This window comes from Anser brachyrhynchus, assembly GCF_964034855.1.
Source record: "Anser brachyrhynchus genome assembly, chromosome: 13".
In the NCBI taxonomy this organism is placed as follows: Eukaryota; Metazoa; Chordata; class Aves; order Anseriformes; family Anatidae; genus Anser; species Anser brachyrhynchus.
Window position 1 is genome coordinate 20,507,974 of NC_137708.1, and position 17,769 is coordinate 20,525,742.

At 39.4% G+C, this 17,769-nt stretch overlaps 1 protein-coding gene across 18 annotated transcripts in view; it reads left to right on the forward strand.

The window, feature by feature from the left end:
- Positions 1-17,769, forward strand: part of TENM1 (teneurin transmembrane protein 1) — an 854,834-nt gene that overhangs the window by 729,081 nt on the left and 107,984 nt on the right. For all 18 annotated transcript variants that reach the window (XM_080553265.1, XM_080553267.1, XM_080553268.1 and 15 more), the window contains 2 exons: positions 978-1,172; positions 4,509-4,709. In XM_080553265.1, coding sequence (XP_080409391.1) covers positions 978-1,172; positions 4,509-4,709 — 396 coding nt within the window. The remainder of the gene's footprint in view (positions 1-977; positions 1,173-4,508; positions 4,710-17,769) is intronic.

Here is a 17,769-nt window from a genome sequence, read left to right on the forward strand (position 1 = left end):
ATGCTGTACTTAGTTAAGATGCCTCAACTACTTCTCTCTCCCCGAGTTTTAGTCAAGAGATTTCTCCATCCCTCTTTGCACCCATTCTGTGATTTTAAAATATTTTTTAATAAGTGTCAGTTGAGTGTAGTGTTTACAGTTATTTAAAATTGACAATCCGTTTCACTTCAGAATACATCACATCTCAGTAAATGTCAGTAAAATGTGATTTAAATTGAAAAGGGTTAGAAAAGAAAACTAAAGCAACTTAGAGACTAGTAAAAACTAGAGAAACTAGAGACTAGGCTTTTTTTTTTTTTTTCCTAGAGAAAACTAGAGATTTTCTAATGAAAAGTAGTGTTTTTTCTAGAGAAAACTGGAGTTTTCCAGCATTTGGGGCAAAATCTTGCTAAAAAGATTATAAGCGAGCTTATTTTTATTAGTATTATCCATCATCCACTGAATATTATATATGGAGGTTCTCATTCTTTTCTGGTGTTTCCTCAGGTTTTGGATTGTCTATATTTTAAGATCGATTAGCTCAGAAATAGGTACTGGATTGTAAAACTAACCTTCTGCATCACTAGGTTAGATCAGTAATGGCTAAAACTTCAGTAGTGATAGGTCTGCTTAGAAAAAGAAAAGGGCAGTATCTTGCTTCAGGTTACAGGGAACAAATATTAATGTTACAGAAAATGATAAGCAGGCATCACTCTGCAAACTCTCTCCCAAGGCCCATCAAGGAGAGGAATTTTTGTCTTCCAAGATGTCCCATTTCATGTCAAAATTAAGGTATGTTAATAAAGCAGGCTGAGGACACTAGGATGCCTGTATTACTGTTGTGCTATCTAGTTCAAAGATTTCAGCCTGTCACAACCTTCAAATGAAGGATTGGGAGGGCTGGAGTGGAAAAGTGATTTTACAGAATGATAAATGCAATAAATGTTAATCTATATAAGTATGTAAGTACATTAAAAAGGCCAATCTACCTTCTTCAGATTCCTGTCCAGTGCTCTGCAGTGGAAATGGAGAATATGAGAAAGGTCACTGTGTGTGTCGAAATGGGTGGAAAGGACCAGAGTGTGATGTTCCTGAAGAACAGTGTATTGATCCAACCTGCTTTGGCCATGGCACCTGTATCATGGGAGTCTGCATCTGTGTGCCTGGATACAAAGGAGAGATCTGTGAGGAAGGTTTGTGAAGTTTCCCTCTTTATGGTTGGGGGGGTTTGATTTTAGCCTTTAATCTCCTAACCTTTTTTAAGATAGTTAAGAGCTCACATGGATGTGAGAAACTTACTGTGAAGCAATACTGCTTTTCAAGCACCTTTTAAAGCCTCGTGAAAGGAATGTTAAGATAGAAAATATTCAAAGATAAAGGCTTTCAGATCTCAGTGACAGTCAGTGGGAGTTGATCACATAATTTCCAAGATTCACATTTTTATTCTAAAAGATTAGAAGTGTTTAACATTGGCTAATAAGAATATTTAGTAATATCAGTAGGGCAGTCCTTTGAAATGCTGAGTTTCTTGTGCAGTCCAGGAGGCTTTCAGTTTCCTCCCTCCACTGAATCTCAATGGCAAGAACCAGGAGGAATTTTTTGCCTTTCAGCACACAGTGCTGAAACTTCCAGCACACAGTGCACTCAGTCCTCCAAGGAAAAATTTATCAGCATGCAAGGATTCCCTGTCTGGGGGCAAGTTGTGAGACCATCCTGGTTCTTCTCTGCTTTTTGTCTCTCAGACCCCAGACACATTTTTCAGGAGGGGTGGCTGGCATCACCAGGTTCGTGGTGCCAGAAACCTCAGTCATTTAAGTGTGCACCGTCAAAGACTCTTTCACTTGGCCAAAAGCTAAGGGTAAGACAGTCAGAAGATCATCTAAACAAAATAAGATCTAGGATTTCTCCGAAGTAATCAGCAGACCGTAATCATCTCTTCCCTTTCTTCATTCTGTTGCATCTTAGATTTTTCCACGAAGAATGTACAGACTATATGAAGCCACGAGAGCAGCAAACAGTTTCAATTTAGCAGAGCATGCTGTGTAATTCTGTTGTCATATGTCATTTTTACTGTGAGCCTATATTCAGGGTACTAAACCAGTGTCCTTTAAAGCTTGGCTAATAAAAAGTGGGAAATTATGAGAACAAGTAATTGTACTTCAGCTGCTTATAGTACCGATGTGTCTCTGCCCTCATCTACAGAAAGAAACAGTTGTTATTTGGCTGCTAGCGTTTCTGAGGTAGCTCATCAGCTACGGCTTTATTCCCCTGTGCATAGCCTCGGAAAGCAGAGCGGTTCTTCATGCTTGCCCTGATTTGATGATTTTTCAGTAGTCCCCTTAGCCTGAAGCTAGTGCCAGCATACTTTGTGCTTCGTGCTATATAGATTTTAGGTAATTCTTCTGAGTAGCACACAAAGGAAGCTCTTATGTGGCCTGAATTCTCTAATCAGAAAAATGCCCAGGATGGATTTGATGGATTTGACATACCTGATATGTTTTTTAAAGGGAGGATCAAGAGAATGTTTCTTACATTCTCAGCTGTTGGTAGTTTCAGAAATGGACAAAACCAAGAAAACCCAAATGAGAAAAAGCAAGTAATACACAGATTTACTCACTGAGGCCATGATATTGAACAAGCCTGGAGCTGGTGAGAAGCTGACTGCCATTTACAGTTACTTTGCTTGTTGGGATAATGTGGTCCTGCAAAATGGTTGAAAAAATAATTGAGATAAATGTACTCAGACAGCTATTGAAACTAAGAGCATGAAAACATTGTTTTTTAAAAAAGTAGTATTTAAACTTTAAAAATAGAAGTGGAATCATGTAGAAACAGGGTGAATGAAACAAACCTGTACAGAGGATTTTTATTGTAATAGTGTGTGCAATGACACGAATGCTTAGTTTACTGTATTGTGCAATGTAACTTGTACACTACTGGAAGTAATTCTGTCAGGGATTGGAATTACATTATTGTGTGTAAATATAAGTTTAATATTATAGCCATATTGTTAACACAGCAGACAGTAACAGATGCACTATCCAGGGAACACCAGTAGCTATAGGTATTCGCTGCTATGGGCATCCTTTGAATTCATCTTGTCAGATTATCATTAGTAAAATTAGTGATGCTTTTTAACCTGTTTGTAGAGTCACTCAGTTTTCAAAGATCGCCAAAATCAAGAGCTGTCTTTCAGGATAAGAGGAAATTGCCAAGTATTTTTGGCCTGTGCTTAGCAAGATATACTTTGTCCAGAAACACTGATTCCTCTTTTTCAGAATTACATTGTGCTGTGCACAAGCCTGGAAGGCTGAAAAAGATACAAAATAAATCTTGAAATAAGATCTTGAACTAGTGGCATAGCAGCTCAAAGATAAAGCATCTCTTCTTTATTCTTAGGTCAAAAGGTGCTGTAAACTGGATGCTCTTAATCTCTAAGTCTGAAGTATTTAGCCTGCTGTTACTGAAACAGAACATCTCTTCGTTTGTGTAACATAGAACACTTTGTTAAGTTTACAATTTAATTATTAACACAGTACTTGGGCTAATACTTAAAAAAAATCATACAAGAACTTCCAAAGTGCATTTTTAACATTAGTTTGAAGCACGATCTAACACGAATAGGATTTTGGCTAATTGTTTTGCATGCTCCAACACCCCACAAATTCCTCTCCACCTCCGCAGTCTTACTGAAGCCCCCAGAGAAGGCAGGCTGTGTTCTCCTCAAAGTCTGTCTTGTTAAAGAAATGCTGGATCTTGATGAAGGAATATACTGATTATGCAGGACTAACCATCTGATTTAAATTCTTCTACAGAGCTCCTGAATTTTTCACTAAGAATAGTTTAATCCAAATTGAGAACAAATTTAGCTCTTTGTCTGTTTGCAAATTTTTCATCAGTACGTTATGACTTTTATGAATCTGTTCATTATCTGCAATTGCCCAGCACATACTTTTTATGAGTGTATGAGATTTCTTTACAGTGAGTATTCAGAGACTCACGATTCAGGGCTTAGTGGATGACCATTTTTATTTTTTTTTTGTATTAGATTCCCAGCTGTAGTGATAGTTTTGCAGAGAAACATGAAAGAATAAATCTTTTCCCAGATGTGAATAAAACATAGAGCACAAATACCTGAATTGAAACACAATGTACAGTTGTAGAAATTTAATTGTTAATTGCTCCAGTTCTTTCCCAGCTCTGCTACTGAAACACAAACTTCCCTGACTAAGATCGATAGACCTGTCCAGGGAATCTGCTTTTTAACAGTTAGACAATATCCAAGATAAGTAGAATCATATGATCTCCACCAGTCTATGCACTTGCTTTTTGCCTTGTTTCTAGCTTATAATTTTGCAGAGATGTTAGCATGGACTATTTTTCCATGTGCATTTGTTAACATCATTTCAGTTGGAGTATTTGCACAAAAATCAGCAAATTAATCTGAATCCCTGATGCTGTATGTCACTAGGAAACCCCTGTAAGGGTGCAAATTTAACGCTCTAAACTGTATATTCACTGCTTTCCAGAGGACTGCTTGGATCCAATGTGCTCGGGCCACGGTGTCTGTGTTCAAGGGGAATGCCACTGCTCCGCGGGCTGGGGCGGTGTGAACTGCGAGACGTCACTGCCAGTCTGCCAGGAGCAGTGCTCAGGGCACGGCACCTTCCTCCTGGATGCAGGACTCTGCAGCTGTGAGCCGCAGTGGACGGGTTCAGACTGCTCAACAGGTATGCTGGAGATTTTTCTTTTTCAGTAAAGCCTATTAAAAGCTTAGGCTTTTTGTTTGGCTTGTGAAAGTAGTTACTATTGCTGTGCTGGTGTTAATTGGAAAAACAACACAGGGATGAAGCAGGGGTGCTATGGCATTGCACTCCCATTTCTTCGGAGGTATACCTATGGGTTTGGCAGCAACTGGTTTTCTGTTGACAAGGATAAAATGGCTTTTTCTATGCAACAAGAATGCCGACTGCCTGATGTGTGACAGCAAGAACGGTAGTCCTGCAAGTGTGCAAGTAGCTCCTAGCTTCGATTGAAGTTAAGCAGGATTCTCTCATGAGATGTTGAGCATTTATCAGGATCATGCATTGAGGGAATCCACAACTCTGAGAGAGACTGGGAGGATATAAAAAAATCCAGTGACTCATGAGTAAGAAACCTCTGTCAAAAATATTTAAACAGGAATGGCCAACCATTCTCTCATGCTGAGATAAAAACTCTGTTCTTTCTTAGAGGACCATCAAAGTTTAATCCCACTGAATTTGATTAAGAGTTGAAATGGATTTTTTATGTGCTTTGTACGTTTACATTTTGTTTTCTTGAAATGAGTGCACTCAGGACATTTTACTCTGTAATGGAGCATATCATTACTAAAGTACGTACTACTTTTTTTCTTCTGAAGCCCACAAAATGAGAATCTCAGATGATGAGTAACACATCCCAGTACAGAGTAGATCCGAGTGACAGATTTGCTGAATACTGTGAAATACAACTAGTGGTCCAAGTCACCAGTTTTTCTCAGAAATCATCATTCAAAGGAACACTTGTACCAGTATAAATTTCCTTTCAGATATTTACAATCCATAATTATAATCACCTCATGACAACATTTTAAGCAACAAAATATTGACCTGCTGATAATTTTGAGTGTTTATTACAAAGACCCTGCATTCATTCCCTACTCCAAAATTAAAACCTGTAATTTCAGTCTGCAACTGTTAGATATGGTACTGCTCTAATAAGAACAGACTTTGTACTGGCTTTCAGCAGAACCTCACTTACTTTCATTTTTATCGTGTATTTTATTATTTGTTAAAAATATTCCCTAAAGGACAGTAGTACTATAGTACTTCCATTGATGAAGCAAATAATTAGGAAAGGTGCTAGCAATTTACTAGTTGTTTTTCCCTCAAAAAATATGGAAATTAATTCTGTTCTAGTATGAAGTTACTGTAGCTCAAAGAGAGCTGTTAAACTCCAACAGTTCTGTCGAGTCAGCTGTGTGGGGCAGTTATATACTAAGTAAGGGAACAAAGCTAAAATAAATAACTGTGGTAAAGAAGCTTTTATCTTGTGTGCTGGGATCACAGTTCTCACGTTTGTCTTACTTTCAAAGCTGTTTTGATGAAGTCCTTGAAGAAAAGTGACTTATTTTTTCTTACCTGCATCAACCAGTGGGGAAAATACCCCTCTGCATGCCTACTGTCTTCTGCGTTATCAGAGAAGTGGGGTTTTGTGACCACTGGCAGGCATGTTGATGTCTCTCATACTATCTTGTTCATTAGTTTCCTCACACAGTTTTAGTTTATTCCTACTTTAGGCATCCTATGGCAACTCACACAACAAGCCCTGGGGCGGGCATGTGCACGTGGGGATCACAGCCTACCAGGGCTTCTAGAGTCAGGAGCCCCTGGGGAGCACAGAGCCCCTCTGGGGGACACACAGCCACCCATGCACCTCCACAGACAGCCCTAGGGACCGTGGGGTGTCAGTCCAGGAGGTGCAGAGCAGGGCAGCCTCGCATGGCCAGTTCAGACAGCCATTGCCGTATGCTCTCAAGGAGCTCCAGTCATGGTGTCCACCCAGCAGAAAGTGTCCTCTGCATCCCCTGTGCCCACAGGAGCCAATGCAGCTGCCCAGACAGAGCTCCTGAGGGGACAGGTGGCCATCTAGGCCTCGGGTCAGGGCGTGCCCGGGTTTTCTGTCAGTGTCTGAGGGCAGCAGTGAACACACCTGGAGGAGGTGCACCCAGGCACAAGAGCTGTTTAGCCTCATGGCAGAGCTCCATGCAGAGGCGAGTTGGTTCAGGTGGGTCAGAGAACCTGAGAAGATGAGCTGGTGGAGTTGTACTCTGCCATCCCTGGGACAGGGTATGAGCCAGTCACGACACACAACACAGAGGGTCCTCTGCCCTCTCGCCACTAGGCAGAAGGCAGTGACTGAAGAGTTGGTGGGAAATGGAGACAGGTTTGTGCTCAGAGCAGCAGGCCTAACACCTCCCGGCCTACCTCACCTTCCCGGGTGCCCTTATACAATAGATATGTGACTGTGGACAGTCAAACAGTGATGCAGATGATGATCTATCTATGTTGGAGGCATCAAAAAAGTGTGGTCAGCCTAACCCTCACATCACAACCACTTCTGTTGAGAAAAAAAAGGTGAGTTACTGTCATCGGTGACTCTTCTGAGGGAAGCAGAGGGCCTGATATGCCGACCAGACCCACCTTGTATAGGGAATTTTGCTGCCTCCTTGGGACCCTGGTAAAAAATATTACAAGAAAACTTCCTAGCCTGGTACTGCCCCCACATTCTTACCCATTATTGTTTTTTCATGTAGGCAGTGATGAAGCTGGGACAAGAAGTCAGAGGGTGATCAAAAGAGACTTCAGGGCAAAATAATATAGTAGGATGGAAGACTGATAGTACACGATTTTAATCTCACCAGCATATCAGTATAGTCAACTTACTACTTACTGTCTGTGGGTCTTTGTTGCTTTATTTATAGACTGTCATCCAAAATCCCTTGATGCTAATGAGTCATTTCCCTTTGAGGAAAATAGGCAGTATGTTTCAGAAAGACAAAATCAAGCTTGAGAATACTGACTACTCATTGTCAGGTGGAAGAGGGAAACTGGCAAACTGAAGGAGCATCATCAACAAATTGAAGGAAAAAACTCACCCTCTGTTCTCAGATCTGTGACAGAGCTGATGCCTCTGACATCCTGTCCTGTATTCATTTCTCTGGACTCTTCAGCCAAAGTAGGCCAGTTTCTGTCCTCGTTACTCTAGGACATTTGTCATAATTCCACTGAATCCATTTATACCGCTGAAGCAACCTAATTATGATCAGGAAAAGAATACTGGCAGTTCTTAGTCACAAAAACATTCATCCTAAAATGATTATATGTAGATGGTATATATTTAGCATATCTATTTTTGGTTAAGCTCTCTAGTAAGATTGGTGGTAATTTTACAAAGGGTAAAAATGGATCAGCAGCCTCTTCCTTCAGTATCTTGCAAAGCATAGAACCTCTTTAAAACTGAAGTGCTTTGAAAAATGCAAAATGTTGTAATTGTTGTAAATTGATATGTGCAGAGTAGAGTAATTTAAAAATCATTAGAAGTATGCATTTTTTAAAGTGAAGTGCTTCAAAAAGAAATGAAGGCATAATACAGTGTATTAATATAGTTCAAGACATCTCAAATTGATTTCAAAATTAAACATCAAAAACTGAAACTTGAAAAAATAATTAGGTAAAACCATTTCATCGCAATCAGAAAACTCTTCAGGTTTAGGAAATTGCAAATTATGGGTGTCAGTCATTCTGATTTGCCAAGGCCAAGGGTATTCACTACAAACAACTCACAGTAGTGAAAGTATCCTTGAAATTTCTTCCATATGTGAGGTAACCTATCCTACATTTTCTGTAGACTGTTCTTTTCCATGTTGGCACTTTTACTCCCTATTTCTGACAAATCTCAAGAACTTTTAAATTACGCTATAATCATCCTTTGATGTTGTGTTCTGAAGAAATGATGGACTTACTTGATTTCATCTAACTGTCCTCTTTCTTTAATTTGTGAGGAGCTTTGATTATTACTGCTCAGCTAATTAAAAGGATGATTGAAGTTTCCCCTGCTGTATGTTGTCTGACATTGTAGAAAGACTCTTCTTACTACTGTATATTTCATTTAAAACAAAAAAAGCGATGTGTGACTAGTTTGATTTGTATCTCCTGTAGAGTTGCAAGAGTTTGCAAAAAGATGTCTGGTGAGCAAGATTTCTATTAAAAACTTAGTAGTTAGTGATTGGAACATCTAATATGTGTTACTGGAGAATTTAAAACATGAGAAATTTAAGGCAGTGAAGAAGCACTCCAATAAAAATTAATTCTCCTACATGTTGAAATCAGTCCAGTGGGAACCAGAAAGACCTGATGTAGTCATGTATTGATTTAAGAAATAGGGTAAGTCAAGGGTATGAGAGATACAGTGAGGAAGCCTGGGTTGTTTTTCAACTGATTGCTGCTTATTTTGCGGATATGCCAGAAATAATGGCTCTTTCCTTCCCTTTTCCTTCTTGAAAATTAAGATCCGTAATCTATTGCTGTCTGCATCTTGTACAGCAATTAGTAGAAATATTCCTCATTCAAATGTAAGCATAATTTACTTAAATCAGGTTTGTGAAACCTGGTCTGTCCACAGGCAGGTATTACTTATTCCCCTGGGTGGCATCCCCAGACCTAAGTCTGGATTCTCCTATCCCAGGAGCTCTTCCCTTGTCCAGGAGCAAGGTACGTGAACAGTTGTGGCAACAACAATATGGCCCTGTCTGTCCTCCCTTTTAGGTAGCTGGCAGAGCTTTTCCTCTCTGTGTTTAACATAGCATCTATATAGGGAGTCCATTGTGTGCAGGAAATTTCAACCTCAGTATGTTTTGTGCTAGGCCTAATCCAGTAGATCTGTTTTGAGGGTAACGCTGATTAGGAGCTATAGATAACAACTTTGTAAGGATCTTGTGGACTGTGAAACTAGAGAGATTGAAACAAGGCTGTATGATCTCAGTTAGGTGTTCATCTAGTAGGAAAACATGGAAAATATGTGGGATTTTAGTAGCAGTTCAAGTGCCAAAGTGTTTTAAGCACATCCAGATTGAGGTAAACTGAGCAAAGGGTTTAATAATCTAAATTTTGGATTTAGACACTTAAAGTTGTAGTTAGGTGCCTGCATCCTTTTGTGCATCTCACCTTTATCACCTACATGGTAGTCCATCTAATACAAAAATCTATTTTGTGGTAAAACAACTAACAGGATATCATATGGGAAGGACTTATGAGAACACTTTATGCAAGAAAATATCAAGATGGAGATTATGAATATGAAAGAATCATGCTCCACAAAAACCCTTTTATAAAGTAGGGAAGTTGTGGGAAGCTTCTGCTGGTGCTGTAGATGCTATAGCAGAGGGAAAATAAAAAAGGCCTAGGTGGACAAGAGAGCACTAATCTCTTACAAAATCTTCAACTTTTGATTTGCTAAGCTAAGTCCGGTGATTAAACTCTGACAAGTTAGCCATGCCACTAGCATTGAAAGAAAGGAGCTCATAGCAGGAGACAGCTTCTCTTCCTCACAGCTGGAAAAGCACAGATGGGATTTACTAGAGCAAGAGCACAAAAACGCACTAGGACAGCTAGAGTTTTTGTCCTTCAGTGAATTTCAGAACGTTTATTATGCAAAATGTGTTGCATAGGCCCCTGAAAAGCAGATATTTAAAATGTTTTTTTATTGTCATGGTAAGAGTTCTACAAAAATAGATGCTGCATTTCAATACACTTATCCAGCAGTCTTTCTGTAAGTTTCACTTACCTTTGAAAATAAGAAATTGCTATTGATAAAAGTCAAAATCATGGAAACCTTTTCTCCTGCATATTGCATTTTTAAACTTTCTGATTGTGTAGATTGTTGCAAGGTTAATATATGTAGACGTCTAAGGAATTCCTGGTCTCTGCCCTCTTTAAGCAAGGATTTTTGCTTAAATGTTTAGGCTCAAGTAACACTTTTTAAATAAAATTAGGCTTGCTGTAATTATGCAAGACCCTTTTAGGGCTGATAGAGCAAAAACTCCTTGTGTATTGTAGCTGCAGCATACCTTCAGGTACGTTGCTCTTCAATTTAGGAAGCTCTGGCCATTTTACAAACAGATTATTAAAATGTTATCTGTGACCTTGTGATCCAAAATCATTTTCTGATGGACTGCAGAAAGCAAATTGTTCACAGGACACATTTTATTTTCAGCTCCACCTCTGGTCACCCATGCTCCTCACTACCAAACAGCCAGGCTGTGTGCCCGGCAGCTGTGCTGAGCGAGGAGCCGCAGTGGAGGGGCTGCTTCCCTTGGAGCTCCTTGTGCCTGGGGATGACGGGGCTGCCTCAGCAAAGCTGTGTTTGCATGGCCGAGGAGGAAAGGGGGAGAAGTGGTGAGTTAGTGAAAAATACGTGCAGCACAGAGGGGAGAGCTAAATAATGAAGGCCACTCTTTCACTTCTTAAAATCTACAAAGCACTACTGCAGTTGTGCCAGGGATGCTGAGTAGGATGGCAGCTCTCCCTTAAAATCCAGGGTTGCACGCACAGTGTGCTGCTTCTCCCTGGTGCCAGAAAAATGCAAGTCATGAGCTGCGTCTTCGCTTTAGCAGCAACAAAGCAGAACAGCAGCTGCCAGATGCATGTTGCTATTTCTGTGTGTGCTGCTGACACAGAGAAAGTTACGGTTTATTTGCTGGGAGTTGCTTCATCTCTGTACTCATCTTCACAAACACGGCAATGAACGTAGAATTGTCTCCTCTTTGCCCATGTAAGCAGGGTTCATAGTAAGTTGTCGAGCACTGTATGACTTGTGCTAATTGAGGCTGCATTCCCGGCGTCTGTTGGAAGGACTTGGTACACTTGGCTGTTGAATATGCCCAAGAAACTCTTCATTTGTGCTAAAAAGAGAGGAGGCAATTCCAGCCTCTTCAGCTGATTTTTATTTGTGATTGTGAAACTGAGGTGCTGCTCAGAAGCTGGTAATGGCCTTTGATTTCTCCTCTTAATCTTTTACTGTGGTACAAATTGTTTGTTGGGAACACAATATTCCTAAGGCTTATTTTACTCAATCTATTATTTCTGACTGTTGATAAAATCTGGCTCTTCACTGCAAAAGAAGTTGTGAAAATGAATGCATGTCCTTTTGAAACACCCATCCTGACATGTTGATTTCAGTTATGCAAATCATTGTCCCCTTTCCTTCATGTGGCCAGCTCTGTGTCTGGTTTGGTCAACAAGGGCATCTGTGCTGCTCTTGAGCTGCCATTGCCTTTACACAGGTGTATCAAGATAGATGTTCCTGCAATATATTGAGAAATAGGATCAGTGCCCAACTTTTCAGTGTTTTAAACCTTTTGGCGGTATTATAAGTAAAATATATCTTCATTACTGAAGTCAGCAGATATATCTACCATATAGAACACGTGGCCTGGGTGAGGCAAGCACTCACTGGGGCAATTTTTGTGAGTTGACTCATATTCAAAGGTCGGCCTGTAAGCCAGTGAATTAAAGATGGTGCCTTCTCTTTGCAAACAGTGCTTAAATAAATCATTACTACTTCACTGAATATTACTAATCAAATTTACTAATTAAATAATTGTGAAAACTTTATGCCGTGAGCAGAGCCATATTTTGTGTTAATACTTCTGTCTATCATGAAAGACTTGGTGCTCGTATAAAGATGTACCCTGATCCACTCGCGCAATCTTATGAACCTTTGCTGAAAATAGCTGTCTCAAAATCTGTGTTTTCATTTGGTGCTGTACTAGTTCAGGCTGTGCCTGTGAAGAAGCTTTATTAAATGTACCTACTGAGCCATCTCTTTGCTCATTTCCTTTTTCCCTACAAAACCATTTGGTTGCTCTCCATATTTCTCATCATTATCATATATTGCCTTGTGCCCATCCTGTTTCTTGTCAGTCTGTTACTTACTCTACAGGTTTCCCATTTCCCTATACAACTGCTTTATAGCACAAGGAAGTGGGGATTGCATTTTCCTCTGTGAGTGGACACAAAGGCACAGCTTTCATAGCCTTCATCTCATTCATTATTGCTCAGGATAGATTGTTCTGGACTGCTTTTTCTTACTAGTCTCCTGATCAAATAAAATATCAGACAAGGTGATGTTGCGAGGCATTTCCTTTTGTGGTTCTCAGTATGTTGCAAAGGATCTCAGAGCTTATTAGTCAGAGTATGATTCTCCAGTGACGACTGTAATTTCGCTGCTTTACAACATGTACAAGTTGACGTCAAATAGTGGAGACAAATTATAAAACAGGACCAAAATTGACAAGGAAACATTTACTTGGGAAACAGGGTATTAAAAAAAAAAGAGCGCTGGTCAGAGTACTGTGTGGTTCTCCTCACCCTTGTGTCAGTCTAATCTGCCTTGCTATTAGGTTGCACTTCTCTTCATTTATTTTAAACATTTCCCACAAAGGCCTTATCTGACCTGCCAACCTGTATCATCTCTAAGGAGGAGACAGGTTCTGCAGCTCAAGTCCCCTGTGTGTCAAGCACAGTGTAATTGTATTCTGCTTTACACCAATACTATTGCTGGGTAAACAGAGATATACCCAGTGGCAAATGAGTAATTCTTTTCAGTGGTATCAATTTGCAGAGCTTTGGCTCCCTGAAATGAAATATCTGTTAGTGTGTTTACCATTACCAATCCAGATTCATAAGATTGTATTGATTAGATTTTTGCACTGTAAAAATACCATTTTTAACCACAGTGAAATCGATAAAGGGTGAGGTTTTTTTATATATACAAATTGGATTTGGATCAGGAAGAAAATATTCTTCATCAGATGAAAAATAAAGCTGAAAAAAAGAAATGTGATAAAAGATCCAAGAAAGGGAAAAAGTTTTTCTGCCATTTCCCCCCTGCCTCTGCTGTATCTGCCTCTTGGACCTTTCTATCTGCTCGCTGATTACTTTTCACAGAAGTAAATTTTCAAGCACATTGAGGATCCCCAGTGCGGAAAAGATACTTTCAGAATAGGTGTAATATTATCAGAAGTTACATTACGGGGCTTTTTTTAATCAAATTACATTCATATATTTGGAGGTACACAATAATGTTAATGGCAACATTCATACTCAAAGCCAGAATCGCTATTTATAGAGTACTTAATGCATTAGACCCAAGTTCAGTGAGATGATGGTAGGATTATTTCCAGAAAGCAATTAAAATCAGCACTAGATTGATGGCAAAACATCCTGAGTAACAAACAGCGAGGGTATGGCATTTTAGTTCCAGGGGTTTAATTTTGTGTGTTGTGGGCTGTGCTAAGAAGATAAGAAAGGGAGTTGGATATCTGTGAAGCAACATGCCAAAAAGGTTCACTGCATAAAGCTTACAGTAAAAAGGTTTGAAATGAAACAATGTGTGGAGAAGTTTAACCTTTGGTAGAAATATGTCATCGTTGTGTGTTAATGTGTTAATAAAACTACCGGCAAGATATATTTTTGCTGTTTTGAACTTGATCTGGATTTTCCATAGAAAACTATTTCAGATACTGATGTCGCAAGTTGGGTAAGGTGAATCTGCATCTTTGTGCTTTTTACTGGGGTGGACACATGTCAAACTTAGTCCAAGAGCAGAATCCTTGGAAATGGTTGTGGAAATGCTTTTGGAGGTGTGTGTGAAAATAAATTCCATGGAATAGTTTTAGTGTTTATATAATTAATATTAATGTGTTGCTTTGAAGTCATTCAAATAAAATAAATTCAAAATGGACAAATTGCTGGGATATTACGAGATGACCTTTAATATTTAATTCCATTATCAGATGTAAGCATATGATCCATGGACAAAAGGACAAGAAGTATTGCAGCAAAAAAGTGAAATTTAGATAGAGAAAATATTTGTCAGGGCAGTCTGGTGATGGTATGGATTACTCGGTGCTGTTGTAGGTCCTCTGTTGATGGGAGCTTTTTAAGGGATGCCAGTTATGACTGAATTTGGAAAAAGGATGGGCTAGAGATTATCACATGAAGTCCTTTGCAGCACTATCATCTTTAAATTTACATTAAAATAGGTAAACTGTGTTGCGTGCATAGATACAAGTCGGGACTGTGCGTGTTAGTTTAGTATTCTGACAGTAGAGGCTTTATTTTTTGTTACAAACAGTTGTCTATCATTCAGCGATGACCTGTCATGCTGATTTTTTTTTGATTATACCAAATTTCACACAAGTTCCTGTGAGGTGTTGATTGCCAGTGTGAAGGACAGGGAGAACATGTAGCAGAAGTTGCTCAGGAATGCACGTTTGCTGCCTCCTGCACGCAGAAACCCTATTTCTGTTCGCTGGAGGAAGCACCTTCTGTGCCATAAAAATAGCACGTTTTCGTATCACAGGTTTGTAAAACTTGGTATCCACATTAAACCTCTGTACTGCATTCTGCCAGGTAACCACTGGGGACAGCTTTCCATTAGGTTTCGCTGGAAAAAAATAGCTCGAGTGCTTCTGAAACTTTCAAAACTTGAAAATCTGGGACTTTTTTATGGTGTAAAAATTTATATTAATAAAGTCAGTTGCTGAAAATGAAAGCTGGAACAGAGTTGTCTCCAGGACACAGTGGGAAGGTAATTTAAAAAGCTCAGGAACATTGTTGAAATTATCATGCAAGCTTATTAAATGCAATGTATATTTAAATTGAAAAAACTTTCTTTATTAGGTCTGGATAGGTGATTTTTGCTGCCTCCAGCAGTCAAGCATATTGGGTGAAAGTCATGTTAGATTAATTTCTAATCTTTATGGAAATCCACTTATTAAAAAATGGATAGCAAGGTTATGAATATGATACTTAAGGGTTTAGACAGGACTCACCATTGAATGTGAAAAAAAGTAAAATGAAAGTGTTTTCATATTATTTGACCCCTTTTGTTTACATATATTTTGGTATTCGTAGCATGATTTTCTGAGTTATTCCTGAAACATGTTGAATTAACATTAAAATCTTCCCTTATCATTGCAAATTATAAAATATTTAGCTTTAATTTCCCTTTTCATATCACATAAGTAGAAACTTATTATAAAACACATTTAAAAGAACTTATTGTTGACTTACATAATTAAAATGATGAGTGTGGAGTGAATTTTTAATGCTTTTTCGATTAGCTCAGGAATGATCAACATATTTGTCTCATTCTCAAGAATATGTACAAATAATGCTTCACAGCTCGCATTTGCCTTCTTCCAAGAAAATTAATGAACGTTCAGAATTAGGGACATGTCAGTAAAGATTCCAGACTGCTTGAGTTGAACATTTTTTAAGTGTCTTATTCATTAATTGGTTTAAGTCTGAGGAATCTGAATTTTAGATTTGATAAATACTGTATTTCATGAAAGTCTATAAGAAACTGCAGGGGTCGGCTGAGGCCAGCTTCCAGCAATTTGCCAGCACGTTGCTCGCAGTCAATCTGCACAGCTGAGGTTTATTTAAATAAGGAAATTAACTTTCCAGCTCTACACTTAGAGAACCTGGGTTTGATTGCCAAGCGTACAGGTACAAAAACTGAAACATGGCCCTTAATTAGTGTGAATTAGGGTGACTCTGTTGGTTTCATGAGAGCAGAGAAAATTCACAGCTACGGCAGAGCTGGTCTCCAGGCCACAGAGCAGCCTCCAGCTCTCTGCAAGCGCTCAAGATCTGCCTGGAGCTCAGGCAGGCATCGGGCAGGAGCAGGAGAGCAGGAGAGAAGAGAGAAGGCTTTTACACAAGTCCACAAACCTGACCACCAATTGAGGGACTTGCCAATTGTGTGTTGCACCATGCACTGTGAGAATGATTGACAATTGATCTAAAAGCATAAGTAAAGGCTTGCAATACAATATTCCCCAGAGTCCCCTTTACTAATCCGAATTGTAATCTCTTGTCATCTGCCTCCTTCGTTACCTTAAATAAGTCACCTCCCCCTTGCTCTTGTCCATTGCAGTCTTGTCTGGGGGCATAGCTGTGGCTCTCAGCAGGGCAGTCCCCATCCAGGCTGGGATCTGCATCTCTTCCCTTCCCCTACCTGTGCTGCTCTTCTGATCCCTCAGTGGGCTGATTCAGCTCAGCAAGCTGTCAGGTATTAACCCATAAAAATAAAGTGAATAATTATCTGCCAGTACGATGATATGAATCAGCTCACCACAGTTTCAGATAATAAGTTCCAGACAGAGCCCACGGAGCCAGAAGATGGGTGGAGAGGAGGGGGACTGTTTCCAGCAGAGGTAGAATCTTTGAGTGGCTCAGCTGCTGCACCTACCCATTGCTCAAAGCCATTGCCTTGCTGATCTGACTCCTTGCTGAGCACCCACTGCATTTTGGGGTGCTTATGAATCCTATAGGGCTAACTGCTACACAAAGAGGAAGATGCTCCAACAAGCAGAGCAGCTGCATGATGTCTGACTTACTGTCTGATTTCAATGCTGTCTGAATTTTTACCTCATCAGCTTATGTTGAAGCCATTTACCTATTTCAAGTTGTTGTTTTGTTTCCTACATGGTAAACATCCACTCAGTGTCTCATTGTGTCTAGTTTACTGTGGAAACCCAGTCTCTCGGTACAAACACAGATGCTAACGTGACTCCCTACTATGCAGATATTTTTGTACTTGTTTATCTACGGGAATTCTTTTGCATTTAAAAACAGGACAACCTGAACTAATAACACTTTTTTTTTTAATCTTAGTTATTTGTATCAGTTGTGAATTAAAGCTGTGTGTACTACCATGGCATAAATAGAATGATGTTAGGCTTGGTTTCCTTGCTTTTCATGGGAAGTCTGGGGAGAATCTGGGATTTGCTTGGCAGAAGACAGCATTATCACAGTAAACAGCATTTCTAAAACCTTGTATTAAGTCATTGAAACAAGTCTCAAAATTGGCCTTGGTGACCATAAAGGATGAGCAGCTGGATGACTAGGGGGACTGAGAAAAGTGTCTGCTCCAAACTAAGAAACTAAACACTTCTTTTTTTCTTTTTTTCTTTTTTTTTTTTTTTTTTTCTAATCTGGTGCTTACAGTATGTACTGAGTGGTCTAGGATGTTCTTTGAAGAGAGAGGAAGTCTTTCATCTCCAGTTTATTAATCTAATTGAATTCATGGGCTTAAGTAGTGTGTAAACATTTTATTCCTTGTGTGAAGTAGATAAATTAGGCTGAAAACACGGGGAAAACAATGGAAAAGTGTAAAGAAAATGTAAAGTCCATTTCC